Source organism: Phyllopteryx taeniolatus, chromosome 20 (assembly GCF_024500385.1).
Source record: "Phyllopteryx taeniolatus isolate TA_2022b chromosome 20, UOR_Ptae_1.2, whole genome shotgun sequence".
Taxonomy (NCBI): domain Eukaryota; kingdom Metazoa; phylum Chordata; class Actinopteri; order Syngnathiformes; family Syngnathidae; genus Phyllopteryx; species Phyllopteryx taeniolatus.
Genome location: NC_084521.1, coordinates 2,643,311 through 2,668,346, shown reverse-complemented (window position 1 = coordinate 2,668,346; position 25,036 = coordinate 2,643,311). Strand labels below are relative to the sequence as shown.

General features: G+C 44.0%; 2 protein-coding genes and 1 long non-coding RNA gene across 11 annotated transcripts in view; 2 read left to right on the top strand and 1 right to left on the bottom strand.

Moving 5' to 3' along the window:
* Positions 1–680: 680 nt before the first annotated feature.
* On the top strand, positions 681–13,847 carry rnf152 (ring finger protein 152). 6 transcript variants are annotated; one of them, XM_061758124.1, is made up of 4 exons: positions 681–894; positions 9,639–9,739; positions 12,772–12,868; positions 12,945–13,847. In XM_061758124.1, exons 1-4 carry the CDS (start codon positions 721–723, stop codon positions 13,554–13,556), a joined length of 984 nt encoding a protein of 327 aa, XP_061614108.1. In that variant the 5' UTR covers positions 681–720; the 3' UTR covers positions 13,557–13,847. The 6 variants fall into 6 exon arrangements, with proteins under 6 accessions (XP_061614108.1, XP_061614111.1, XP_061614110.1 ...); XM_061758127.1 differs by having other exon boundaries at positions 705–894; positions 9,652–9,739; XM_061758126.1 differs by having other exon boundaries at positions 710–894; positions 9,652–9,812.
* Positions 13,848–16,876: 3,029 nt separating this feature from the next.
* LOC133470137 (cadherin-20-like) overlaps positions 16,877–25,036 on the bottom strand; it is a 45,520-nt gene continuing 37,360 nt past the window's right edge. For 2 of the 3 annotated variants that reach the window (XM_061758121.1, XM_061758122.1), the window contains exons 3-12: positions 24,224–24,518; positions 23,227–23,346; positions 22,719–22,886; positions 21,588–21,775; positions 20,769–21,028; positions 20,271–20,407; positions 20,055–20,176; positions 19,865–19,982; positions 19,040–19,291; positions 16,877–18,877 (exon numbers count right to left, since the gene is read on the bottom strand). In XM_061758121.1, coding sequence (XP_061614105.1) covers positions 18,375–18,877; positions 19,040–19,291; positions 19,865–19,982; positions 20,055–20,176; positions 20,271–20,407; positions 20,769–21,028; positions 21,588–21,775; positions 22,719–22,886; positions 23,227–23,346; positions 24,224–24,518 — 2,163 coding nt within the window. In that variant the 3' untranslated portion in view covers positions 16,877–18,374. Of the gene's footprint in view, positions 18,878–19,039; positions 19,292–19,864; positions 19,983–20,054; positions 20,177–20,270; positions 20,408–20,768; positions 21,029–21,587; positions 21,776–22,718; positions 22,887–23,226; positions 23,347–24,223; positions 24,519–25,036 lie in introns of those variants that run through there. The other variant, XM_061758123.1, reaches the window with a different exon arrangement.
* The window catches only part of LOC133470140 (uncharacterized), a 57,784-nt gene continuing 53,137 nt past the window's right edge, over positions 20,390–25,036 (top strand). The window contains exons 1-4 of one of the 2 annotated variants that reach the window (XR_009785880.1): positions 20,390–20,624; positions 20,721–20,857; positions 22,730–22,999; positions 24,259–24,415. This is a non-coding gene — a long non-coding RNA (uncharacterized LOC133470140). Of the gene's footprint in view, positions 20,625–20,720; positions 20,858–22,729; positions 23,000–24,258; positions 24,416–25,036 lie in introns of those variants that run through there. The other variant, XR_009785879.1, reaches the window with a different exon arrangement.

Below are 25,036 nucleotides of genomic sequence, written 5' to 3'. Positions count from 1 at the left end.
TGACGTGCTCACCAAATGAAGCCCACTCATGTCAGGAAAAGCCTACTAGAACATCTGAACTTTATTTGGGTTTAATCAGGGGCACTTAAAATGGTGACAGGTGCGTACTGACTGCTATTTAATGTGATTTTAAATGTGGTTGTTTGAATTTGAAAACAGCAGCATCCCCACTTATAGGAAGGTGTGCACACATGTGCAACCACATTATCTCATTTCTTTAGTTTTGCTTCCTCCCTCTAAAATATTATTTTTTTCAGATTATTGGTGGAAAAAGTCTTTTACACCACAAAAACCTTGCATTTGAATAGGGGTGTGTAGACTTTTTATAACTACTGTACATATGTATTCTATACTGAAACAGCTCAAGTGACATGAAAAAAAAATAGGAAATTGACAGTCAGCGAAATAATTTCATCCATTAATGGGACAAACAGTCAAATACACAAAATGAGAACACTTGCAAGGAACATTCCCTGGTTTGTTCTTTTCCCTGCATACTCGCTGTTCGGCATCTGCAGATTTACCTATTTGCAGGTTTTTTTCCCCCCTTTTTTAAAACTTTTTTTCTTTTTGTTTTTTGAGTTATGAACATATCAATCATATCTCAAGGCGCTACTGTTTACATGGGTCGTATGACGTCATAAAAGTAGACCCATGCAATGCTGCCGCTCCCCCTCAACCCTCCGACCTTGCACAACCTGCGCGCGCGCGTGTGTGCGCATGCGCGACGGCGGGGAGGGCGTGTCCGCCGGCGGAGAGGCGGCCGCCTGCTCTGCTCTTTTATTTGTGTTTAGTGTGTCCGCCCGCCTTGTGTTCCTGTTGTGTTGCGTTCACACGACAAAGAGGATGAGCTGCACACGCACACGCGCAAACACACGCACTCCGCTGCACGAGGTGAGTGTTCTTCTCCTTTTTTGTCTCATTGTCACGATTTCTCTCCTCGTCTTTTTGTTTCTGTCGGACTTCATTGTCACCGTTTGTGTGCGTCCTGGGTGTGTATTTCCGGTCGCGCAAATCTGTTGTTGTGTCAGTAAGAAATGCTGCGTTCATGTTCACGCAAAGATGCTGTTGGTTTGTGTGTGCACGCTCGTGAATGGCCCGCGTTGCGCGTGCACGTCTCCATTGTCCCATCCGTTGTGGGTCAACTAGAGAGGGGGAAAAAAAACAAACAAAGTTGGGAGTCATCAGGATTCATGATGAGGTTGATTTTTGCTGTTATTGTTTCAGCCCAATGTTCGCAGCTCTTCCCAGTGTGAGAGGTGGAATCATGGAAGGTCACACCAGGACGAGTTTAAAGCATCACCCCCCACCGCCAAGTGTTTTTCCCTTAAATAACAAGCTGGATGTGCTTCCACTTTTAGGAAGTGTCGACTTAATCTTGCCGTGTAATTGCCTGCAGGATTAGGGAGTCTTAAAGGAGGGTCCCTGCCAGCTCTTTGCTTCTTGTCTACAACTCTGATTCAGTGTGTGTGTGTAAAATGAGATGTTTGTCAGTCAGCGAGAACATGCTGAACATTCCCCGGTTTGTCGGTTTCCCTGGAATCGCAAGCAAAGCAAGGCGTCGCTTTGGCCTCATGAAATCGTGCGCTAAGTGGTCGAAGGGCCCCCGGGGGCCCAATGCGTCTTCAGGGAACCCCTGTAGTTGTCAGTGCTGGAATGTAATTACCTCCCCCATGGAGGTTTTTTGTTTAAACAAGCACGGCAAAGGGCAAGGATCGTGGTGAAAGCGCAGTAACGTTTTGGTGAGCCTTAGATTACTTCATTTCATCTTTGGATCATGGGAACGTAGCTTTTGCTCAAGTATATGTAACATCTGATGTGGGAAATATAGCCTTGGGTCACATAAATGCAACATTGGATCGGTAGACGAAACCTTGGATCATGTAAATCGAGCCTGAAATTATGTAAATGTAGCCTCTGGTCAATTAAATGTAATGTCGGATCGTGTAAATGAACCCTAGGATCAAAAAAAGTGTATAGTCTTCACATCTGGTTATGTAAATGTAGCCTCTGGTCACATGAATGCAACCACGAATCACCTATGAGCACGGGATTTTTTTTTTCTTCGACATTTTCTTCAAGCGTAAATGCGGGAATCTGAATGAAAATTGCACTTGGCTCAGACAACATTTGCTTTCGATGAGACAACATCGTGTGATTAGCATACGCAGCTAGCGAGACGGCCTTCTCACTTGAATTTTCAGTCCGCCCGCACCTGCGCTTCATTTGCATTCCCGCAACGTTCCCTGGAAGGCCGAGCGCGTTTTGTCCACACTCTGTTGCATGATCGCTCTCCATCTGTCGCCAACATTTTGTGTCCTTGGTTCACTTTTTGCCATGGTTTCTCTTTTGAAGCTTTTTGTGGTCTTGCATGGCTTTTTGTTGTTGTTTTTTGTTCTTTCCGTGGCGTAGAGATTGGAGGAGGAAGTGGGCAGGGCTAGTAAAGCGTGGCTTTTTTTTTTTCTTTTTTTCCCCCGTGGTGGAGAGATTGGGGGAGGAAGTGGGCAGGGCTAGTCAAGCAAAACCAGAAGTACAAGAAGGCGGCAACCACATTGTTCTCGCCCTTTGAGCTGATAATTGTTTTGTGCCAGAGCGATGATTCCAGTTCTTTTTGGGAGCGTCGTGACCGTTGTTGACCTTGACTAATGAGGAAAAGGCCCGCGACCTGTCAGATGGGGGGAAAAGGAGGGATGAGAAAATAGAAAATTCCTCTCCGGGCTGGACTGAGACAAAGATGAGATCCGTCAAACGCGCAAACATGAGGAGAGAAGTCACACCATGATTTTCCTTTGTTTTTCTGACTATGATTACTTCTGTCTGCGGTTAGGATTGGGCCAGTCAGTTGATTTGAATGCGTTTATGAAGGGCTGTAACGATTAATGGCGACCCCCAAAGTGGACAAAAATAATATCTGCCCCATACCTGCATGTTTTAGTGCTTAATAATGCAAACTCCCATTTTTTTCCGATTACTCGATTAATCAGTGGGATAATAGATAAGATTTTTGTAGCTTCCAAAGTTCAAAGCGTGTCCCTGCTGACTTGCACTTCTTACACTAACAACATGGCTGCGAACAGAAAGGAGCTGGTTTACAAAAACAGAGTCCGCCATTTGGTTGATCTATTTCGCGACTTTTACGACCCCCTCTCGCGTTTTTTCAAAAAATGTCACTGGTGACTTTAATTCAAACTAAGAAACAGGCAACATGAGTTTAATATTTTTACATTTTGTTCCATATGACAAGGGAGGAGGAGGGAGTGAGTCAATCATGCAGTCAAATTCCTATTTGTACGTTGCAAAAAACGGTGATCTATTGACATGTTAGAAACTTTTTACCCAAGGTTTGTGCTTCCAAGCTGCAAACATTTTGCCTTGGTTGCCTTGCAAATTTTGTGAATAAAAGCCAAGCTTTTACATAAAGACCGTATTGACCCCCCCCCCCCCCCCCCCCCCCCCCCCAATCTGTGGTCATGAAAAGAAGTTCACGAGTCAACGTGTCTCTTTGACGAGTTTCTGTGGAAGCGAACCTGAGCCGTGGGCCTCCTCCACTTTTCTCGCCGCTCTGAATCAATCTCCGTCTCGCGGGTGTTCCTGTTTTTCTGCGTCTGTCTGCCGCCACGATCGATGTCGTCATTTCAGCCCGCCGGACGGATTGTAAGCACTGACGAACGGCCCAGCCCGAGCGACTGAGTTCAGCCGGCGCTCCGGGAAAAATCGTTTAGCTCGCTGTCGCTGTTGAGGAGGAAAAACCTGGAAGTGACTTCCTGCTTTGACCATATGTAGTTTATTGGCAGTGGTTGTATTTATTTAACTCTTTTTCTGCAGGCAGTTCTTACAGCAGAAACTTTCAATTATTGTTTTATGATAACTTTAACACTTCTGCCACAGTATACCTGCAACCAAAATTCCGTCTTCACTGTGTTGATAATGTCGTTGACGTCAGCATAGCCTCGGATCACATACAGTAAAAATAGCCTTGGATCCGTAAATATAGCCTCTGTTCACGTATGGGCGGCATGGTGCAGAGGATAAAAATACAACCTGTCGGTGGTTCGTATCCCCACCTGAGTGCATGCTGTCGTCGCGCTACGGATAAATGTGGTTGGATGTTTGGTGGTGGTCTGAGGTGCCGTAGGCGCAGAATGGCAGCCACTCTTCCGTCAGACGGGCCCCGGTTAGCTGAGGCTATGCAAGTAGCTTACCCCCACCAGGTGTGACTGAGGAGTGAATCAAAAATGTATGCAATTGTAAAGCATCTTTGAGTGTAGTAAATTCATATTTTTACATAAATGTAGCCTTTGATCACGTAACTATACCCTTGCATCGTGCGCATGTGATGAGGTGACTGGTGTTGCTGCTCGTCTATTCCACTTGTTGTTCCGCCGCCATTTGTTGACATCAATTTATCAGCTCAGCAGCTGCCATTAAAATCGTCGCTGCGGCCACGGGCGTCTGTTTAATCGTGCATCATATCATCCTTTTTCAACCACAAACGTGGTGAGATGAGATGTGCGTGTTAGGCCGTGTTGCGTATCCCCGGAGATGTGTGTTGACTGTCTTAGAGCTCGTGGAGCTGGCGTGTCTTCTTCTCGCACGTGTTGATGACAAGATAAGAAAGTAGCTGATGGCGGCCACCAGGGAGTCTGCTGCTGCGTGACAGCATAAATCCGCCGCCAGGCGCTTCGGACATGTCCTCGGCGCAGCCACACAACCATTAGTTTTGATTTCAAAATGGATTTTAGTATGTTTAGATGTTTTTTCTTTTATTCAGTTTCAAACTGTTTTTAAATTATTTATTATTTTTGCTTAGTGTTTATATTGTATTTCTTTTTAAATATAATTTTTTTTCTTCTTTTTTTCCTTTAAATTATATGTTGTAATTATTGTTTTATTTTAATTTCATTTTCTTCGCATTCAAATGTTTCACTTTCATTTTATTACTGATATTTCTTTTAAATTATTTGTCTGTTTTTTTGTTGTCTTTGAATTTTTTTCACATTTTTTTCTTTGAATGTTATTTTTATTAAATTCAAAACAATTTCTTTTAAAGAAATATTTGTGTTAGTGAATTTCTTTAAAAGTGTTATTGAAATTATTTTGATCTTTTCTTTCAGTGTTTTTTTTCTCATAAATTCTTCTTCAAATTTTAGTTTCCTTTAATGATTTAAAATACAGTACTTTTTTTGTTTTCAATAGTTGTAAAATGTTTTTTAGATTTTAAAACAAACCATTTTTATTTTATTTTGTTAAATATTTTCTTAAATAATTTTTTTATTTTATTTCTTCTTTTAAAAAAAAATTTCTTTTGAAATATTTTGTATTAATTGTATTTATTTTTAATGATAATATGTTTGTATTATATTTATTATATTTTCTTCTTTTTTTCCCCTTTGGGGTCAGTTAGTCAGCATCAGAACAGAAGCACGTGACAAAATTACCTTCCGCTGCATAAAACACCTCGCCGCACCTCCATGCCAGCTGGCGGCGGGTCCTCGCCCAGCACCTTGCTGTTGGCAAGGTGCGTGATGACATGTTCGCATGGTACGGCGGGCACTGGCGTGTCTGTGACTGTGTTGTAGAGACACTCAGTTCAGCGGGGTCAAATAAAGGATGCATCTTTTTGTGTGCGCCCCACCTATTTGGGAGTGTAATCTTCATACTTTATTATTCTACTGAAGATTACTTTTCCGTGATACTATCTTGAGGAATTTGACAGATTTGTAGACATTGCCTTTTGTGGAAACCATAAACCAGGTGAATAGGTGTTGCCAAAAGTTAGCTTGCAAGTTCACGAGACTGGTGTCAAGTAAATGAATTCAGCTACTTAAGTTGTGACTCTGGAACACATCAGGTTTCTTCTTATTCTCGATGGCCGATGGAAAAAAAGGTTAAGTGAGCTAACTGGCGGCAAACCAGACCAGGCCAGCGGCACACCTGCTTTTAAAACCATTTGTATTGTGGATTAATCCCACTTTGGAGTTCACACCTGGGATGGCGGCACATCGCTCGCACACACAAGACAAAATGTTATTAAAAGGCTTCCCACCCGGCCGCCGCGGGACAGAATGATGCTGCTAATTAGATAGAAACCCTACGGACTCGCTGCCTCCCCACTGCGCAAGCACGGAATCATTCAGTCCTTTAATTGGCGGGATGCTGCTCCATGAAAAACAATCAGGCAGACGATGTCGTGAATAAAGATGCAGACGTGCGTGAGGAGGCAGCACGGTGGGTGAGTGGTGAGCACATCTGCCTCACTGTTCGGAATTTGCTAATCCAGTTCCCTCGCCACCCTAGTGAGGATAAGCGCTATAGAAAATACATGGACGTGTGCGAGGACAACAAGATCATGGATGCAGAGATGCAAATTGTGTGTTGGGAGCACTTGAAGTCAAGTGTGTCATCAGTCAACTGTTGCCTGAATGCAACCTGGAGATAATTACGATCAATTATCTCAGCTAATCAAGTGCAAGTGCACACAAACCAGTGTGAAGCTTGAGGAGTGAATGCAAATGAAACCAGCATCCACCTTGTCACGGCAACAACAACAGAACCAGCACCAACGGCAAAAAAAAAAAAAAAAAGCAGCAACACCAGCCCCCGGCCCCCCCCCCAAAAAAAACTACAAAAGCAACAGCAGCAACAATAACAACACCAACAGTACCAAATATAACAAAAGTAGCAATAACATCAAAAGCAACAATAAAACCAACAACAGAATTGACAGAAGCGGAACCATCAAAAGCAACAGCAACAGCAACAAAAGCAGCATCAACAAAAGTGGCAACACAAAATCAACCACTTTTTACCCTGGTGCTATTACTTTAGCTTAGCGGCAGGTTTTCGCCGGCTAATTTTGTTTAGCACCAGCCAGCATTAGTGGCGCCGTGACACTCTTCACGCTACTAGCTTCATTGCTAACGTCAGTTACACTTGCTGTGAATGTACTTTCGCAAGTTGCTCATTCAGATGTTTCAAATGAGCATTTAGCCAGGTAGTATTAGCATTGCTTTGCTTTATCGCGTAGTATTAGCTTAGCATAGCGTGGTATAACCCTGTTTTAATGGGAATTGGACGTGATGCCATTATAAAGTTAGTGCCTCAACAGTTTCCGTGGGCTAATTTGTTTAGTGTTAGCAAATATAAGTTGCTAGCACCATTGCTCACTTCACATTCACCTTGTTCATGAAGTTCAGTCTTAGTTCAGTGAAGCTTAGCTGAGCAGTGACCACCTGCGTTGTGCTTTGGACATAAGGTTGACTGAGCAGTTTTCCGTGGGCTATTTTGTTTAGCGTTAACAACACATTTACTTGCTGTATCACGTAGCCTTATCTTAGCATAGCTGATGTGTTAAAAAAAAAAAAAAGAAAAGCGCTAACTTTACATTCACCTGCTGTATCAACTGGGTATTGGCTTAGCATAGCATACCAGAAGCTGGCTCAATACTTTTGTCCATCAAGCTAATCAAATGTTGATGAGTTGGCTTATCAGAAGAAACTTAATTGATCGCTTTTGTACAATCAAAACACAATCTCCTTGGCTGAGGTAACTGCTGTAATCTGATGATGCACATGAACATGATTCAGGTGGGCCAAAGTGCTTTGCGATTAGACATCCAGGTGTGTGCGTGTGCATGTTGAATGAAATCAATTCCTGATTACATATCCGTGCATTGCAGACGTATTTACGTGCTAACTTAACTCTCGCAGTTTACTTTCTATTTGGATGTTTAGGCAGAAAATTAAATCACTTCTATTATTATTATTATTATTTTTAAACATTTTTGAAGTTTTTCATGCAGGTTATGCTGTCCATGTTTCTCACTTTCTTCTGCAGCCCATTTAGGCAGCAAACTAACATTTACTGTTTCAACTCAGCCTACTGTTTGGTGGAATCAGTTTAGTTCGAGTGACTACTTAAAATAACAAAATTGTACATGATCAACAACCAAAAATCAATGGATGGATTTATATGCCTGACTTTATTGAAAAAGCTATAAAAAAATGATACAAAACGGATTCAATGGCCAGGTTTTATATTTATTTCTCTTCGTAACTGATGGATTAATTATGTGGATCCAAGTCTACCTAAGGTTAATATTTACTTTCCTCTCTCTTGATCTGCTTCTAGTGAAAATGTTTGCGGACTTGATTGCGCCAATAAATCTTCAGTATCTTCAAATATGACCAATACGTCATGTCAGCATTTATCTGCCTGATCGAGTGTTGGCTTGACAAAGTTGTGCTTTTGTAAAGTGATTCCAGTCAGCCTGATGCATTTGCGCCCGCCCGTCATCAGTAGCACTTTGACTCCAGCTGTCAATCAAACCTATCGACCCATAGTTGTCTTTTTATCGATGATGTCCTGACATCAGCGTGAAATATCATCTCGAGGTAGGCGGTCAGTGTAAATCTGTGTATGATGGCGCGCAAGTCCACATGTGAACGGGACAAGATAGCAGAGCAAGGCTGCTGCTAATGTAGCTTGCTGCTAACTTAAGCCTTTTGATATGAATGCAGGGCCAGCTGTATGCTGGGCAAGAGGGGGCACGGCTCCCTCAAACAAACGCTGTGCCACCACAAAATTTACATTGGTTTCCTTGCAATGGAAGGATATCAGTCTCTGATGGTTATGCGCCATGAAGTTTCGCCAATAGACCTCACAGAAGGAGAAAATGAAAGCAAGCATAACACATTTTTTTTTGAGCCCACATTTTTTTGTGTTTGCTGGTTATGTGGAGAGCAAATGTTATTACTGTGTTTTTATACAGTAAAATACTGTTGAGTGCAGTATTTCTTATGAAAAAATCTAGTTATAAAACAAATGTTGGTGTTTTTTTTGGGGGGTGGCTGGAACTGATTAATTGGATTTCTATTCATTCCAAAGGGTTATGTTGATTTGAGATTTTAATGTTCTAAGAGACGAGCATTGACACAGGATTATTAAATTTGTATCTCAAGGCAGCACTGTATTACTTTGGTGCTGTTGTTTGGCATCTTGGTGCCAGGGAACTGTTGCAGTGATTTGAGGAGCTTCATTTAGACAAAAGTACTGCTACTGCCATCTTGTGGCATCTATAGGCAATTATAAACCTTTTTTTTGGGGGGGGGGGTGGATTATAGTTGCAGATTGGGGGACCCTGTATTTAAGAGAGGTTTTGTCCTTCGTATTTTTTCCCTTTCCATTAAACTGACTGCTTACTGTTTCAGCCATGTTGTTAGTGTAAGAAGTGCACATCCACGGGGGACATGTTTTGAACTACAGAAACCACACACACAAAAAAAAACAAAAAAACTTCTATTTATTGCTAAATCTGATCAGTCATCCAGTTACGTAATATATGAAGTTATGTGTTTTTACGCCACACAGGTATACTTTTTGATTTTTGTTGAATCGTTGTTGCGTGACCGTGATAAAGCCTTGCTCTCATATTGTACTGTGCGCACCCCCATGCTAGCCCCACCATGACACAAAGACAAGAATAAGGGTGTATGTGTGCAGCCCTGGTAAACCAGCCGCATGCAGCTGGCAGACATTCAAGATAAAACGCGTCGTCGTAAAGTGCAGCGATGAATGTTTATTAGTGTCATTTTCATGAATGATTGACCTTCATTGTTGCGCTATTCTTCTTCTTTTTGTTATCTCCGAGAGCCTGTGGCGCCTCCTGTTGGAGCTTCGCATCTCGGTGTGGACGCGTGCTAACAGGAACGCGCTTTCGTTACGCCAAGCGCCGGCTGGGGTTAGCGTGACATTTGGCTGACATTTTCTGCTGGCGGGGCTCACATTTAACGAGCCGCGCTTCTTTCTTGCAGGTATTTTGCCGCGTCCTCACACCCCGTGGCCAATGTGCGTGCTTGTGTACTGTATACTGTATGTGTGTGTACATGTGTGTGTGCGTGTGTATGCTGCTGGCCAATGTGTTGGTTATTTTTATCTTGTGCACTTTCCTTTTAGCTGATTTTATGTGGAGTGGGAGGCCCCTGAGGGTGTGTGTGTGTGTGTCTGTGTGTACCACCTGCACATGACGACGTCATGACCACCCTCTGGTAAAATTATTCATAATCACATTGGGGACAAATAATACAGGAAATAAATTTATAGCACTATTATATATAGCACTATTTATAGAATATAGCACTATTTAACTGCTATATGCATACTATAGCTGTACTACTACTTCTCTATTTACTGCAACCAACTTTATATGCTTAAATTATATAAAAAAATACTACTGTGACTAATAATATATTACTAGTTCTGTAATAATATACTTTTGTGGAAAAGTTAGGTTTTTGGGCTATTTTGATTGTTTTATTTTCTGCAAATAAATGCGATTTGTATTTGGAATTTGGGAGTTACGTTGCCAGTAGTTTACAGAATAAAACAAAAATGTAAATTTTATGAACGCATGTACCTATAAATTGCAAAATTAGAGAAACTGACAGTTTTGCAGTCGTCTTTCAGAGCTGTAATTATAAGTATGTTGTATATTACTACTAGAATGTATGTGTGTGTGTGCAAATATGTTTTAAATGGGTCACACAAAGGCGAGACAGTAGCTTGAAGTCATAAATCAAATGACATCATCGTTATTTGCTTGTTGCTTGGCTTGTTTTAAGCCGACCTCTAAAGAGCGCCCCTAGAGGCTCGCTTTTTCATTGGCGGTTGTCATGGTTACGCCACACAAACGTCCACATCGATCCGCCACAGAAAGTACCTTCAAACTACAAATTCCCACTTTTGCACCTTTTATTTTGTAGTCCCTTTTGCATAAGTTATTTACTAAAAATCAATATTACATATATATCAAACATGACATACAAAATGTGAAACGGTGACCCAAGGTGTCCTTTAAGGCCTTTGATGCAGAGTCACTAAATTAATTAAAGACTCCCAAGACATGTGAAAAGAGACCAGTCAGCACGAATCACACTTTTTTTCCCCACCACCACCGCTTCCTTTAGATGGAAAGAGAGAGAGAAAGAGAGGGGGTAGACAGAAAGAGATGATGTGGGGGTTTACGGAGAATGAATGAGAGAGGGGAAAGAGGATAAAAAGAAAAAGGCGAGAGATGAGCTAGAGAGAGAATTTATAAGCAAAAGAAAGGGAAGAGAATAAGAGAGAGACATGAGGGGTAGAAAATGAATAAGAGAGAGGGAAAGGAAAAAAGTGCAAGATAGAGAGACAAGGAGGGAGAAAATAAGAGAGGAGAGAGATGGAGGAACAATGAGTGAGAGGGGAGAGAAGGAAAAATAGTGCAAGATAGAGTGAGAAGGGGAGAGAAAGAAGAAGAGTAAGAATGACAAAGTGAGGTTGATGGAGAGCATATTTTCCCCATCCCTATGAAAACGTCTTTCTGAGTGCGTCTTTGATTGTTTCTCTCGAAATAATTGGAGCAGCCCAAGTGCTGACTCAGCATTTTTCACAGACCAGTGCGACCAACTCATTAGTCGGCACTTTTAAAAAAAAACTTCCAATCAACTTCGAAATGAAACAAAGCGATGACGCCATGCTATTGTATCCATCAATCAGTGCGCTGTTCACGTTACAGCTCCGCCCACTTGGCGAAACGCACAGCAGGGTCCCAAAAAGCTCGAATCAACATTTAGCAATTGGTCCACCAGGGGGCGCAATACTCCATCCATCCATCCATACATCCATTTTCTGAGCCGCTTATCCTCACAAGGGTCATGGGCGTGCTGGAGCCTATCCCAGCTATCTTCGGGCAGGAGGCGGGGTACACCCTGAACTGGTTGCCAGCTAATCGCAGGGCACACATAAACAAGCATTCACACTCACAGTCACACATACGGGCAATTTAGAGTCTTCAATCAACCTAGCATGTATGTTTTTGGGATGTGGGAGGAAACTGGAGTGCCGGGAGAAAACCCACGCAAGCACGGGGAGAACATGCAAACTCCACACAGGCGGGGCCGGGGATTGAACCCCGATCCTCAGAACTGTGAGGCAGACGCTCTAACCAGTCGCCCGCCGGGCGCAATACTAAAATCCCCAAATGTGATTTTTCTTAATTGTTTATGTGCACTTTTGTCAATTATTCACTTGCAATCCCAACACTGCCCCCATAGCTTCATGGTGGTACTGCAGCATTTGTTCAGTAAGCTTCCCTGAGATAGAGAGAGAGAAAAAGAAGGTGAAGGTGAAGGAGAAATGCGGGCAAATCCTGATGGACTTGTGAGGAAGAGGAGGAGGAAGAGGAGATGTTCCCTTGCGGAAAATCCTTTTCCCAAAGACGAGGATTAGCTTTGATCCGACGTAAATGTCGAGTGGCTCGATATTCCCCCACGCCCACCCGCTCCTAATGCTTGATTTACTTGTTACGTTTTCTCTCCATGGCAGACTGCTTCCACGATTATGAACAAAATAGTGTCCCAGGGTTTCTTGGTTCCTGTGTGACGTTTGTGTGTTCTCCCCATGATTTATTTTAATTTTTTTTTAAAACATGAATGTTAGCTTCATTGGAGACTAAATTGCTCATAAGTGTGATTGTGAGAGTGGATGCTTGCTTGTCTACATGTGCCGTGGCTTTCTACTCCTCTTGTCAGATTCAAACCCAGAACCCCTCGACTCTGAGGCAGACGTGCTAACCACTAAGTCACTTCCTGCCAGATTTATTTTCCTTACGATAGAAAATGTTCTTTTTAATTGTTGTCTCATTTACATAGTCCCTTAAAGCGGCTGCTGTGATGTCAAATGTGTTGTAACTGTAAAAATAGGCTTTGTTTAATCGTGTGGTCTGTTGTGTTGCAGATGGACGAGCATGTCGCCGCTAGCAGGCTGTGACATCACCACGACAACATCGAGGTTGTCGGCAGAACGACAATCGAGGACGTTCTCCGAACACCCGGTGGAGTAGATTTCGTTGCGTTCTTGACAGATCACCGGGACAATATATATATATTTTTTTTCCCCCCGACATGGAGACACTTTCCCAAGATTCCCTGCTGGAATGCCAGATCTGCTTCAACTACTTCAGCCCGCGGCGGCGGCCCAAGCTGTTGGACTGCCGCCACACGTGCTGCTCCGTGTGCCTGTCGCAGATGCGCAGCAGCCACAAGGAGATCCGCTGCCCGTGGTGCCGTGGCGTCACCAAGCTGCCGCCGGGCCTCTCTGTCGCCCACCTGCCCGACGACCCCGACGTGGTCGCCGTGGTGGCCATCCCGCACGCCTCCGAACGTACGCCCGTCTTCATCCGGCTGCCCGGCAGCGGCTGCTACATGCTGCCGCTGCCCACCGAGGAGGACCGAGCGCCTGGGCTGCTGGCGTGCCGCTTCCTCCCGGGTGGCGGGCAGAAGGGCGTGGCGGTGGTGAGCGTGCCCGAGGAGAGGCCTCTGGACGTGGTTCTGGAAGGGGAGGATGGTGAAGGGGAGCGGCGGGTGAGCGGGCCGGCAGCGGGCGGGGCGGCCAAGGGGTCCACGTGGTCGGGCGTGTGCACGGTGGTGCTGGTGGCGTGCGTGCTGCTGTTTCTGCTCGGAATCGTGCTGCACAACATGTCCTGCATCTCCAAGCGCTTCACCGTCATCTCCTGCGGATGAACCACGGACGGAGTCAGCCGTGACCCACCGCAGATGCCAACGAGACCCGCCAGGGGTCTACCTTTGGAGACTAAACATTCCCAAGAGCTTATCCAGTCCATCCTTTACCCTTTTGTTATTCTAGGCTCAAGCTCCTCTGATTGGTTGTTTAGTTTGTGATTAGTTCAAGTACGTCGTTTTTTGAAGAGACTTGGGACTCAGACTCCGACTGAGTCTATAAGGACAAAGCTTGTATGTGACTTGTCCACTGAGTCCGTCTTGTCAATAAAGTTGTGGTGTTAGAACACAAAAGGTGACGTCTTTGGTCTTTCGTTTCCAATCTTGAAGGTTGCGCTTCAGTGGCTTCGGCTGGATTTGCATACACTGCAGGTCAAAGTGCCCAATTCCAATTTAAGGCCTCTATCCCATTTTTTTAAACTTTATATTTCCGTGTACATAAATGATAATATTTACAATATAACTAATAAGCATCCTTGCATAGTGTATGTAACCACATCACTTCATTGGTCGGCATCAAAATGGTTTTTGCTATTTAATGATGGACACAATGCTTATGGAGCGTATTTACACCATATTACTGCTATTATTAACATCAATGTTCCATACACCTCTGATGTAGCGTATTTCCAAAATATTTTATGTATAAAGTAGGGCTGTGATAAAAAAAAATCGGCTAAGTCGACAACAAAATGTGGTTAATGCAAAGATTTCTGCCTCGAAGCAATAATAAAAGAATATTTGCGCCGCCCGGAACCAATTCACGTCGCCCGGAACCTTTTGGCCACTGTCCATGTTTACCGCACGGACTTTTGTCGAAGACGGACGCACTGTTGGCTCAGTGAACAACGTTGCTGAAAACGACTGAGGAGCGTCTGTAAGTGATTATTAAGACACTATTTTAGATGTGTAATATACATATAACATAATGTATAAGTGCGCTGAATGGTTGTTAGTGTTTTTTCACCTAAAATGGTAATCGCTAGCGCGCTAATGCTAATCGCGCATGCTTATCGCGAATGATAACCATTTAGCAAAGGCTATTTTTTTGGGTCTCAAATTCTGTACAGAGTTTATACCATACACTTAGAACCAACAAATGCAGTTTAAGGAAAGAAGTCCAGCCCTCATAAATGAGAATATAATACATGTTAGTAGTCAAAAAGGGAAAGAAAAGTGTGTGTGGTATCCTTTATTGATCTATACACTGAATGTAACATATTTACAAAATATTTTATGTATGTGTTTTTTCTTGTTTTCTGAAAACACTCAAAAATGGCTTGGGCAATTATGCTATTAGGCTAACGATATTTACATCATAATACCGGTAATGTAGAATGGTTAAAGTTCTTTACATGCCTCATGTAGCATATTTACATATTTAATGCTCTATACATCGCAAATGTGGCACATTTTGATTAATGTTCTGTACACGTCTAAGGTAGAATATTCAGACCATATTTTTTTGCTTATCGCTAGTTTGGATTTACAGCCTTTTGCTAAGCTAAGACCGCACTCAAAATTGTCCTGAAACAGCCGATGGATCGCTGGTCTTTTTGTGATTTGCTGGCAAAAGTGACTCAAATTATGGAGTGTGTTATGATGAGGAGGTTTCTCATTGGGAACGTTCCAAAAAGGTAAAACAAAAGCAGGAAGTTGTGTGAGCTGCTGAAGTTCCGGTGTGAGGATGCTTCAAGGTAGACGTTTGAGTCTCCACATCCTGTCCACTTCACACCTGGAACGTCTTTTTCAGGTCGTGTGATGATCGTAAAGCAGGAATTATTACTACTAGATAGACTTTACACTTTTTATTTGGCTGATCAGTATCGGCCGATATTTAGCATTTTCCGCAAAAGACATTTACTCCGCCTTGCCGCGTGCACAGTATATTTGAATCCAAAAGCTAGTTTATTTTTAGCCTTGTTGCGTGTCTTTTGACGTAGTACTGTAAATATCTGACGGCCAATGAAGTGATTTAAAAAAAAAAAAAAAAAGAACACAACAAAAAAAACATGTCGGCGGTGTGGGACAGACAACACGTCGGAGACGGGCAACATGTAATGCCCGGATCAGACTACAAGAAGAAATTTGCTCTTTCACGATTGCACTGTCAGACTACTGCAATTAAATCTTGTATACCACCACATCCCGTTTTTTTACGATCATTGGGTTTTATCTTGTCAACTCAAATGTGACCGGATACACTCATTACCGCGGCGACGTCAACTCAAATGCGACCGGATACACTCGCTACCGCGGCAACGACAACAAGAGTGGAGCGAGCCGACTGTATTATAAGAACAAAATGGGGGAAAAAACGTTCGTTTCAGGCTTGCTTGAGGTATGTTCACGTACTTTTAATATGATACGGCTCACAAGCAGGCAATAAAATGTTATGTAGCCTAGCAATTTAGCGGTACCACAAACAGTTGGACATAAACATGCCGCCGTTCTGTCGAATCATGCTCTAATGTTTCGGTGTGGGTGAAGTAATTTAATTAAAAAGAAAGTAATTAAATTACAGTAAGTTAGCACCCATTATTTCTGTCATGTAATGTTGGTTTGACCTGACTGATTAGGATCCACGATCTGACTAGAGCAGTGATTTCCAACCTTTATGGAGCCAAGGAACATATTTTACAATTGAAAAATCTCACGGCACACCAACAAACAAAAATGTCACAAAAACTGGATACATTAATTACTGTATTTACTTCCTGCCATCTAATAGAAGACCATTCATTTGTTCTGTCTGTCACTATGCCTTACTGGCATAAATAGAGGAACAAAGATACATTATTTATTGTAAATATAATTTTTTGAGCAATTAAGTATTTACAAGTGAACAAGTCATTTAAATAGACACATTCCTACATCTTGTGATCGGTTATCGTTTTTTTAAACTCGCTGATCGGCCCCAAAAACCCTGATCGTGTAAAGCCTACTACTAGACTATTACTACTACTATTAGTATAAGACCGCCGCTACTACAATAGTTACTACCACCACACTACTGCTGGTAACCACAACTACTACTACCCCAGCTGATACCACTACTCCCGCTACTACTACCACTACCACCACCACTATTAGCGCTAATCAGAACTACAACTGCTTCTACTATTACCACAACTGCCACGACTACTACTATCACTTGCACCACCACTACTACTACTACTACTTTTAACACCATCACTAATACTACTATTACTACTATTACAACTACGACTACCAGTATCCGCTTCTACTTTAAACGTCCACTACTAACACCACTACTACTACTTCTACCACTAGTTTGTTGGAACATAATTAGGAGGCCAAAGTAGCTTTTTAGTGTTTTATTAACAAGAATACAAAAAAATTACAGAGATTCACATACCACGTTAGCGTAGCATGAGTGTTCACACATGTTGTTCAAGTAAAAAGATCAAAAGGTACCCTCACAAAGTTTTTCTTTTTCTTTTGGTGCTCTTTTGTTTGTTTTAAATCCAAAATGTTCTTCATAGTTTTGGCACTTAATCCTGATAGATTACAGCGTCTTTGCGCTCCACAAGCTCCGCGGTCAAGTAGCCTAAGCATGGCGGCGACGATGTAGCCAACCCGTCGAGGCGTGCGGCCGTCAGACTCTGCTGGCACGATGGTGTCCCGAATGAAAGGCGCTCGTCACGACTTCTCGTTTGAGTGAACAGCTGCTTCCTGTCCTCAAATAAACTAGCTCTAATATAAATAGACAACAATAATTTCTGCTCCAGACCCGATGAGGCGGTGGCGGTGTTCTTCTGCTGGGAATCATTCATGTCTCTTTTGTGGTACTGTTGTGTGCTTTAAAGTTGGCTCTCCGGAGGCTCGGACTTGAACGCCACTGGAGGGTCAAAACCAGGCCCGCCGAGGCGGAATTCAGTCTGACTCTGGTGCTCTGAATTATTTCGTACGTCTCGGCCAGATTCTTGAAATGCTAATTTGTGACGTCCTCAAACAACTTAGCTCCAACATAAATAGAGACCAATAAATTAAGCTCGAGACCCGATGAGGCGGTGGCAGTGTTTGCATTTGTCTCTTAGGACTCATTCATCCTTCTTTTGTGGCATCCCTTTTTCCAGTGTGCTTTGTCGACTCTCTGGAGGCTGCGACTCGGAACTCACTGAACCAGGCCCGTTAAGGCGGAATACAATCTGTCTCTGGTGCTTTTGAGTTCTTTCACGTCGCCAGATTGCTAGCATTCAGCACACTGTACATCTCAGCCAATTTCTTGAAGCGCTGGAGCAGCATAGATAATGTAGCTAACCTGCCGTTGCGCCAATGGAGGGTTAAACCAGGCCAGTCGAGACAGAATTCAGTCACTTTCTGGTTCTTGAAGGCTGTGTGTGTTGCTACCACGTGGTAGGATTGTTAGCGTCCAGCACGCTGTACATCTAGAGTTGGTAATAAAATAACTTAGCTTCAACACAAATAAACACCAAAAATGTAGGCTCCAGACCGATGAGGCGGCGGTGATGGCACTGTTCTGCTGGAAATTGTTTATCGTACTTCCGTGGCGGCGTTATGTTCACACATGCTCGACTTGCAGACACTCTGGAGGCTCTGAATTGGAACCCACTGAACCAAGCCCATTAAGGCAGAATTTAGTCAATCTTTGCTTTGTTCTTTCTGGATGATTCTTAATAGCCGTATGTTGCCAACATATCGGAGGATGCCGTACATCTCGGATCTTGGCAACTAACTTGTCAAGGAGCCACTGAAGAGAGAATACCAGGCCCGCCTATAGAGAATTCAGTCAGTTTGGTGTTGTGTCCCGATGGTTCTTGAGGGCCCTGTGTGTTGCTACCACATGGGAGGATTGTTAACGTCCAGCACGCCGTACATCTCGGCCAGTTTCTTGAAGCGCGGCCCCCAGTCGTTGAGGTAGTCGTACTCGTGGTCGCCGCCGGATGCGCCCGACTGCAGCGAGCTGAGCGACTCGGCCACCGAGCCCTCGCCCTCATAGGCGTACGTCTGCAGGGAGTCGTAAGGGGGCGCGCAGGGGTCCACGTCGGCCTCCAGGAGCTTGGACAGGACGTAGCCGTGAACTCCGCTGCCGCCGCTAGCCATCTGTACGTAGCGAGACAAACTCTGGATCTCCGGAAGGATGTCCTGCCGCGTCTCGCCCGCGTGGGGGTGCACTTCCCGCGGATTCCACATGGCGGCGATGTCGAAGGCCTCCGTGTCCTCCTCGCCGCCACCCTCGTCATCGTAACGGACAATGTTCTCGTGTACGTTTTCCTCCTCGTCGCTAAGGTACGGCTTCTTGCGGTGCATCCGCAGCGAGAGCATCAGCAGGATCATCACTGAAACAACACAAACACACACACACACAAAAAAATAACTGTGTTAGCGCAGTTAGCTTGTACGCCAATGCTAGCTTTAGGACGTGTGAGTTTCATGAGGGAAAGTTTGATAAATTGGTCTTAGTTTGTTAGTTAGTCAGAGACTTGTGGTGTGGTGCTTACCCAGGAGCACAAAGATGGCGGCCAGGATGGCAATGAGTGCGACCCTGCTGAGGCTGGCGGGCAGGCTGTGAGCTTCCGCGTTGCAGGTCATGACGTTTCCGTCGCGGTCGCAGGCGCACACACGCACGCTCAGCGTGGAGGTGCTGGTGTGCACCGGAGCCTCCCCGTCCGTCACCATGATGGGAAGGTAGAAGAGCGTCTGCTCCCGCTGGGACCAGCCGCCGCGACGCGTCAAGACCCACGCCGTGTTATCTAACAACACAAGACGGGGGTTAATATGCTATTATGATAATATTAGCTTAGCATCAAGAGGGGGCTGGAAATAAGTAGCTATCTGTCCATATCTAATATTTAAGTATTTCCCCCTAATATTTTATTTTTGACTAATATTTTTTTTAAATAATACGTGTATTTATGTACATTTATATTTGTGTTTCCCCTAATATTTCAATTTTTCTTTAAATACTTTAGCATTTTTATAGTAATATTGTTTTTCCTTTCTAATATTTGTTCATAATATTCTTTTTTATTAATATTTTACAAACAATTTTCGAATATGCTTTCTTTTCAAAATGTTTTTTGTTTGGGGTATTTAAAAAATATTTCTGTATTTTGTATTATTTCTGTATTTAGTATTTTTATTATGTATTTGTATTATTTCTGTTTTCAGTATTTAGTTTTTTTCACCTGATAATTGTTTTCTAATATTTTTGTTTTATTTCTCACAAACAACCATTGGCACTCACATTCACACCTACGGGCACTTTAGAGTTTTCAATTAACTATTATAATACAGAATATTTTTCTATTAGTGTATGTGTTTACCTTGATTGTCTCGCAGGGTGAAGTTTGGGTTGTTGGCTGCATGTGGCGCTAAAGCGTAAGAGAAGTGATGTCCGCTGGGAGGCTCGTCAGGATCCACGGCCGTCACCGCCTGGATCAACTACGATGACAAAGACTGACAGGTCACGTGACGCCCGGCCGCCCAGGCTTCCTGTCACGTGAAGCACGTTACCTGTCCCGCCCTGGCGCCATCGCACACGTAGGCCTCCAGGTAGTCGCTGAGCGTGGGCGCATTGTCGTTCACGTCCCGCACGCGGATGGACACGGCCACGCTGGACAGCTGAGAGGGATTATCTGACACACACGGAAAACGCAAGCCTTTACATGGCAATCCCTTTTAATTATCAGGCCGCATTTTGACTGAAAGGTCGAAGGTCGCCACACGCACTCATCTCCATGGCCAGCACGCTGATGTTGTGCCAGCCCAGCTGCTCGCGGTCCAGCGGACGCAACGTCATCAGAGCGCCAGACGTGATGTCCATGTAGAAGAATTTGTCAGGGTCACTAGAACGGTCCAAGGAGTACCTGAAAAGGAGAAGGATGAAAAGAAAGGAGGGAAAGGAGGTGCAGGTGGGGAAAAGAAGGAGGAGTTAGAAGAGGAGAAGGAGCAGGAGAAAAAAGAAGGGGAGGAGAGAGAGAAGTAGGTGGAGGATAAGAAAGAAGAGGAAGAGAAGGAGAAAAGGAAGAGATGATCATCTGTAATTTCTCCTGTGTTTATGTGATGTACTTGCGCCCTCTGCAGGTAACAACCAGCATTGCGCTTGATTGATCACGTCATTCTTTCCACTCAAAAGCCGCAATATTAGGTACACCTGAACACCATCTGTTCTAATTGAAGGGTTGAGGCACGTGTCCTTCAGGAAGCGTCTACGGCGTGACCTCTGACCTCACAGTGTTGTTGTCGCCGTCCGGGTCCCTGGCGGCGATCATCCTGACCAGCGTGCCCACGTCGGCGTCCTCGGCCACTTCCAAGAGGTAAGCGGGCGCATCGAAGACGGGAGGCTCGTCCACGTCGTCTACGCTGATGTGTACGATAGTGACGTCACTGAATGTGGTGACGTCACTGAGTGTGGTGCCGTCTTCCAGGTGTGTGTTGGCGCCCTCTACCTTCAGGGTGTAACTGCACTTGGCCTCAAAGTCCAGCGGCTGACAGCAAAACACAAAACACAGCTCGAGCTTTTTACACTACACACCACAGTTGAAACCTGAACTTCAAACCTAAGTTTGAAACCCTAACCATAGCTTGAAGCCCTAATTTTAAACCGTAAAATGGAGTTGGGGATATAGTACACTTGTCACATTGGTATGGCTGGAACTGTGTTTTCGCAGAGAGTAGCCAACTTTGAACAAGAAAAATAACAGGCCAATTAATACGTGTTTGGAGATATAAAATAATACACGTCCACTCAGGACGCCGCGTCTGAACCGAAAATTAATTAGTATGTCACTGCACAGGTCACTTTAGGACGTGGGCAGGTTAAAAGTATATTAATGAATAAATATTTGTAATATAACCTTTGTTCGTCCCACCTTTATTTAGCCTACTTGAAACGCTCCCCCAGGCTTGAAACTATAACTTGAAACCCTAATCATGGCTTGAAACCCAAATGTAAAACCCCAACTGTGTCTTGCAACTCAAATTTAAAACCTTAACCCGGGCTCGAAAGCCTAATTTGAAAGCCTAGCCGAGAAAGTGTGGCGCTACCTTCTTGACGGTGATGATGGCGTATCTGTTGCTGCTGTCGGTGGCGATCCCGAAGGTGTCCCTGCCGTCGCCGTCGATGACGCTGTACGTCATGTCGGCGTTGACGCCCACGTCGCGGTCTTTGGCCCAGATGCGACCCACCTCCGAGTCCACCGAGGCCGACTCGGGCACGCTCATCTGGTACAACCCTAAGGGGAGGATGCACAACTGTCATTCTACCTACGGCCACCAGAGAGAGCCAAACCTCCATCCTGGAAGTGTTCCTCAAGAAAAAGCAATACAAACAAATGGGGAGGAAATAAAAACGAAACTAAACAGCATACATAAAGAATTTTTTTTTTAAATAACAAAAAAATGTAAATGTTTCAGTGTTTTGCTTAATCATAAAATCTGTAATGTTGGAGTTATGTGTAATTCTGTTGGTTGGTTTACTGTAAACCCCATCAGTTTTTTATTTCTTTTTTTTTTAAACACTAACCCAGGCTTCAAAGCATAATTTCAAACCCTGCCCTGCAACTTACTTTAAAACCCCAACCCTTGTTTAAAACCTAACCTCGGCTTGTAACCCAAATTTGAAACCCTAACCCCGCCTTAAAACATTAATGTGAAACCCTAACGTTGGCTTGAAATCCTGATTTGAAACTTTAACCCTGGCTAGAAACCCTAATTTCAAACCCCAACCCTTGTTTAAACCCCTAATCCTGGCTTGAAATCCTAATTTAAAACCCTAACACTTGTTTTAAACTCTAACGTAGGCAAGTTGAAACCGTAATTTGAAACCCCAACACTTGTTTAACAACATATCTAGGATTGAAAACTTCCGGTGAAACCCTAACATTAGCTTGAAACTCTAACCCTGGTTTAAAACTTTAACCCTATCTTGAAACCATAATCCTGACTTGAAACCCTACTTTGCAAAACCAAACCTTTTTGAAAACCCAAACAAGGCTTGTAACGCAACTGGAAACCCAAATTCAGGCTTGAGACCTTACCATTCCGGCAGATGGCGCTAATTGTCTGGGGACTAACACTGGAAGTGGGCGATCTGACTCTGGTTTATCTTATTGCAAATGTTAATCATATGTATTGTATTGAAAATGCCAAGAAGTGTGTGTGTGTGTGTTGTCTCACTTTGATCAAAGATGGGTGGGTTGTCGTTGACGTCGCCGAGCGAGATGTCCACACGTGTGGTTCCGGCGAGCCCGCCCAGCTGGCCGCCCATGTCCTTGGCCTGAATGACCACCGTGTAGTTCTCCCTGGTCTCCCGATCCATGTCAGTCAGCGAGACCCGCACCACGCCTGAGGAGACACGCGGGAGGTTACGCCCAACCCCGAAATCTACATCGTTCCACTCGGCGTGGAGACGAACGGACAGTCCAGAGATGGGATCAAGTCAGACGTTCACATCTCAGGTAAGTCTCAAGTCTCAACCTTCAAGTCTCAAGCAAGCCCCAAGAAATGTTATCTTGGGCAAGTCGAGTCACAGTTTATCTTAAGTCAAGTCCCAAGTCAAATCATCAAAACAGATGACTCCAGTTGACGTCAGTCCAAGTCGCATTGACTCAAATCCCCAAGTCTCTGATGAACGGAGACTCTCTGATGTTTGTTGGAGACGGTGTGGTGAAGGGGCCTCGCGTACCGGTCTTGGCGTCCACCGAGAAGTAAGGCTGACCCTCCAGGATGCTGTAGACCACACGGGCACTGTTGCCGTACGTCGGGTCGTCCGCATCGGTGGCGGTTAGCTGGATCACTGACGTTCCTGGTAGGGATGAAACGGAACAAGGATTATTGCCTTGTATATTACCTGCGATATTAAATTGCCTATAGATGCCACAAGATGGTGGCAAAGCACTTCTATACAACGCTATGGCCTGACTAAATGAAGCGCCTCCCCTTCAGTTCAACATAGTTGCTTGGCACCAAGATGCCACCAGACGGCGCCAAAGCAGTATTTACACATTAGATATGGCTTTGGGATGAGCGCAGCGATGAACAGAAAATAGGTTCAACCAAAAGTCCACGAATAGGGGTTCACTGTATCATTTATTTTGTAGTCATTGTTAATAGCATATTTAGCGTCTTTGAGAGAAAACAGTTGTGTTACTTGCTCTAATAGCGATAGCATCGGGACCTAACAGGAATGAAGGTGCTGGAGAAAATGAAAGTTATTTATGTATTAGAAACAATGTCCCTTTTTTCATCTATTTTTGCCAGCGACATATAGTGACAGGTAGAACAAATGCACTTCTATAGACAAAAAGTGCAATTGACCTGTGTATCCAACTGAAACCTTTATACAAATCAGGGTTTCAAGCCAATGTTAGGATTTCACGGTAAAGTCCCGTACGACATTAGGGTTTCAAATTTTGGTCTCTAGCCTAGTTTAGGGTTTTAAAATAGGGTTAGAGTTTCAAGTTAGGGTTTGCAGTCAGTGGTAAAGATTTTAAAAAGGGTTAGGGTTCATAAGTAGGGTTTAAAGCCAGTGTTACACTTTCAAGTTAAGGTCTGTGTCAGGTCTGGGTGAGTGTTTCAAGCGGGATCAGGGTTTCTGATGTTATAGGATGTGTACAAATCTTGTCCATCATTTATCAGCTCATTAAAAAGATTTAAAAAAAACAAAAAAAAAACAACAACACCTATTTTTGACATTTCTGCCACCGATGCCCGGTAGGGTCCGTCCAGGAACTTGGGCTCGTTGTCGTTAATGTCTTGGATCTTGACGATGAATTCGGACTCGGGCTCGAGCGGTCTGTCGGTGAGGCGATTTCTGGCCTGCGCTCGCAGCACATACTGGGACTTGACCTCGCGGTCCAGCCTCTGGATGGCGTGGATGTCACCTGTGCTGTCGTCAATCGTGAAGGTGGTGCCGGCGCCTTCGCCCGTCAGAATGTACTTGATGGAGCCGTCGCCTTTGTCCATGTCAGAGTGGAGCTGCACCAAAACAACAACAGCTCCTAAATCTTCATCTCACAGTTTATTGTGCAACGAAGGACATCGTCTTAATGAATGTTAAGATTCCATTGAGTCATTGTGAACTCTCCACTAAGGCTTTTCAGTTCAGGATCGAGATGTTTTGGAACTTGTCAGGGTCTGCAGGGGCAATAACCCAAACCCCTAACCATAAACTGCTAACCCCTAACTTCCAGCCCATTAAACCTAATACTAACCATAAGCCCCAACTCCTAAATCCCTAACCACAAATCCGTAACTCCAAACCCCTAACTTCCAGCCCACTAAACCTAATGCTAACCATAACCCCCAACTCCTAACCCATATAGAAACAGCCCCAAGGTCTTCATCTTACCGCTTATTATAACACAAAGGCTATCGCCTTAATGTTGTTAAGAGACAATCAGTGTGGTATTGTGAAAGAATTGCCATGGTAACAGTGGACAAACACAGAAAGAGTCTCTCATAAAAGGATAAGTTTGGTGAAGTTTTTCCCACAT

Excerpts from the sequence above, each read along its gene's own strand:
- rnf152 (XM_061758124.1), top strand. The coding sequence starts at position 721 with ATGCGCGACGGCGGGGAGGGCGTGTCCGCCGGCGGAGAGGCGGCCGCC. Across the intron at positions 9,740-12,771 it reads TACGCCAAGCGCCGGCTGGG|ATGGACGAGCATGTCGCCGC; the intron begins GTTAGCGTGACA and ends GTTGTGTTGCAG. Across the intron at positions 12,869-12,944 it reads GGACGTTCTCCGAACACCCG|ACACTTTCCCAAGATTCCCT; the intron begins GTGGAGTAGATT and ends CCCGACATGGAG.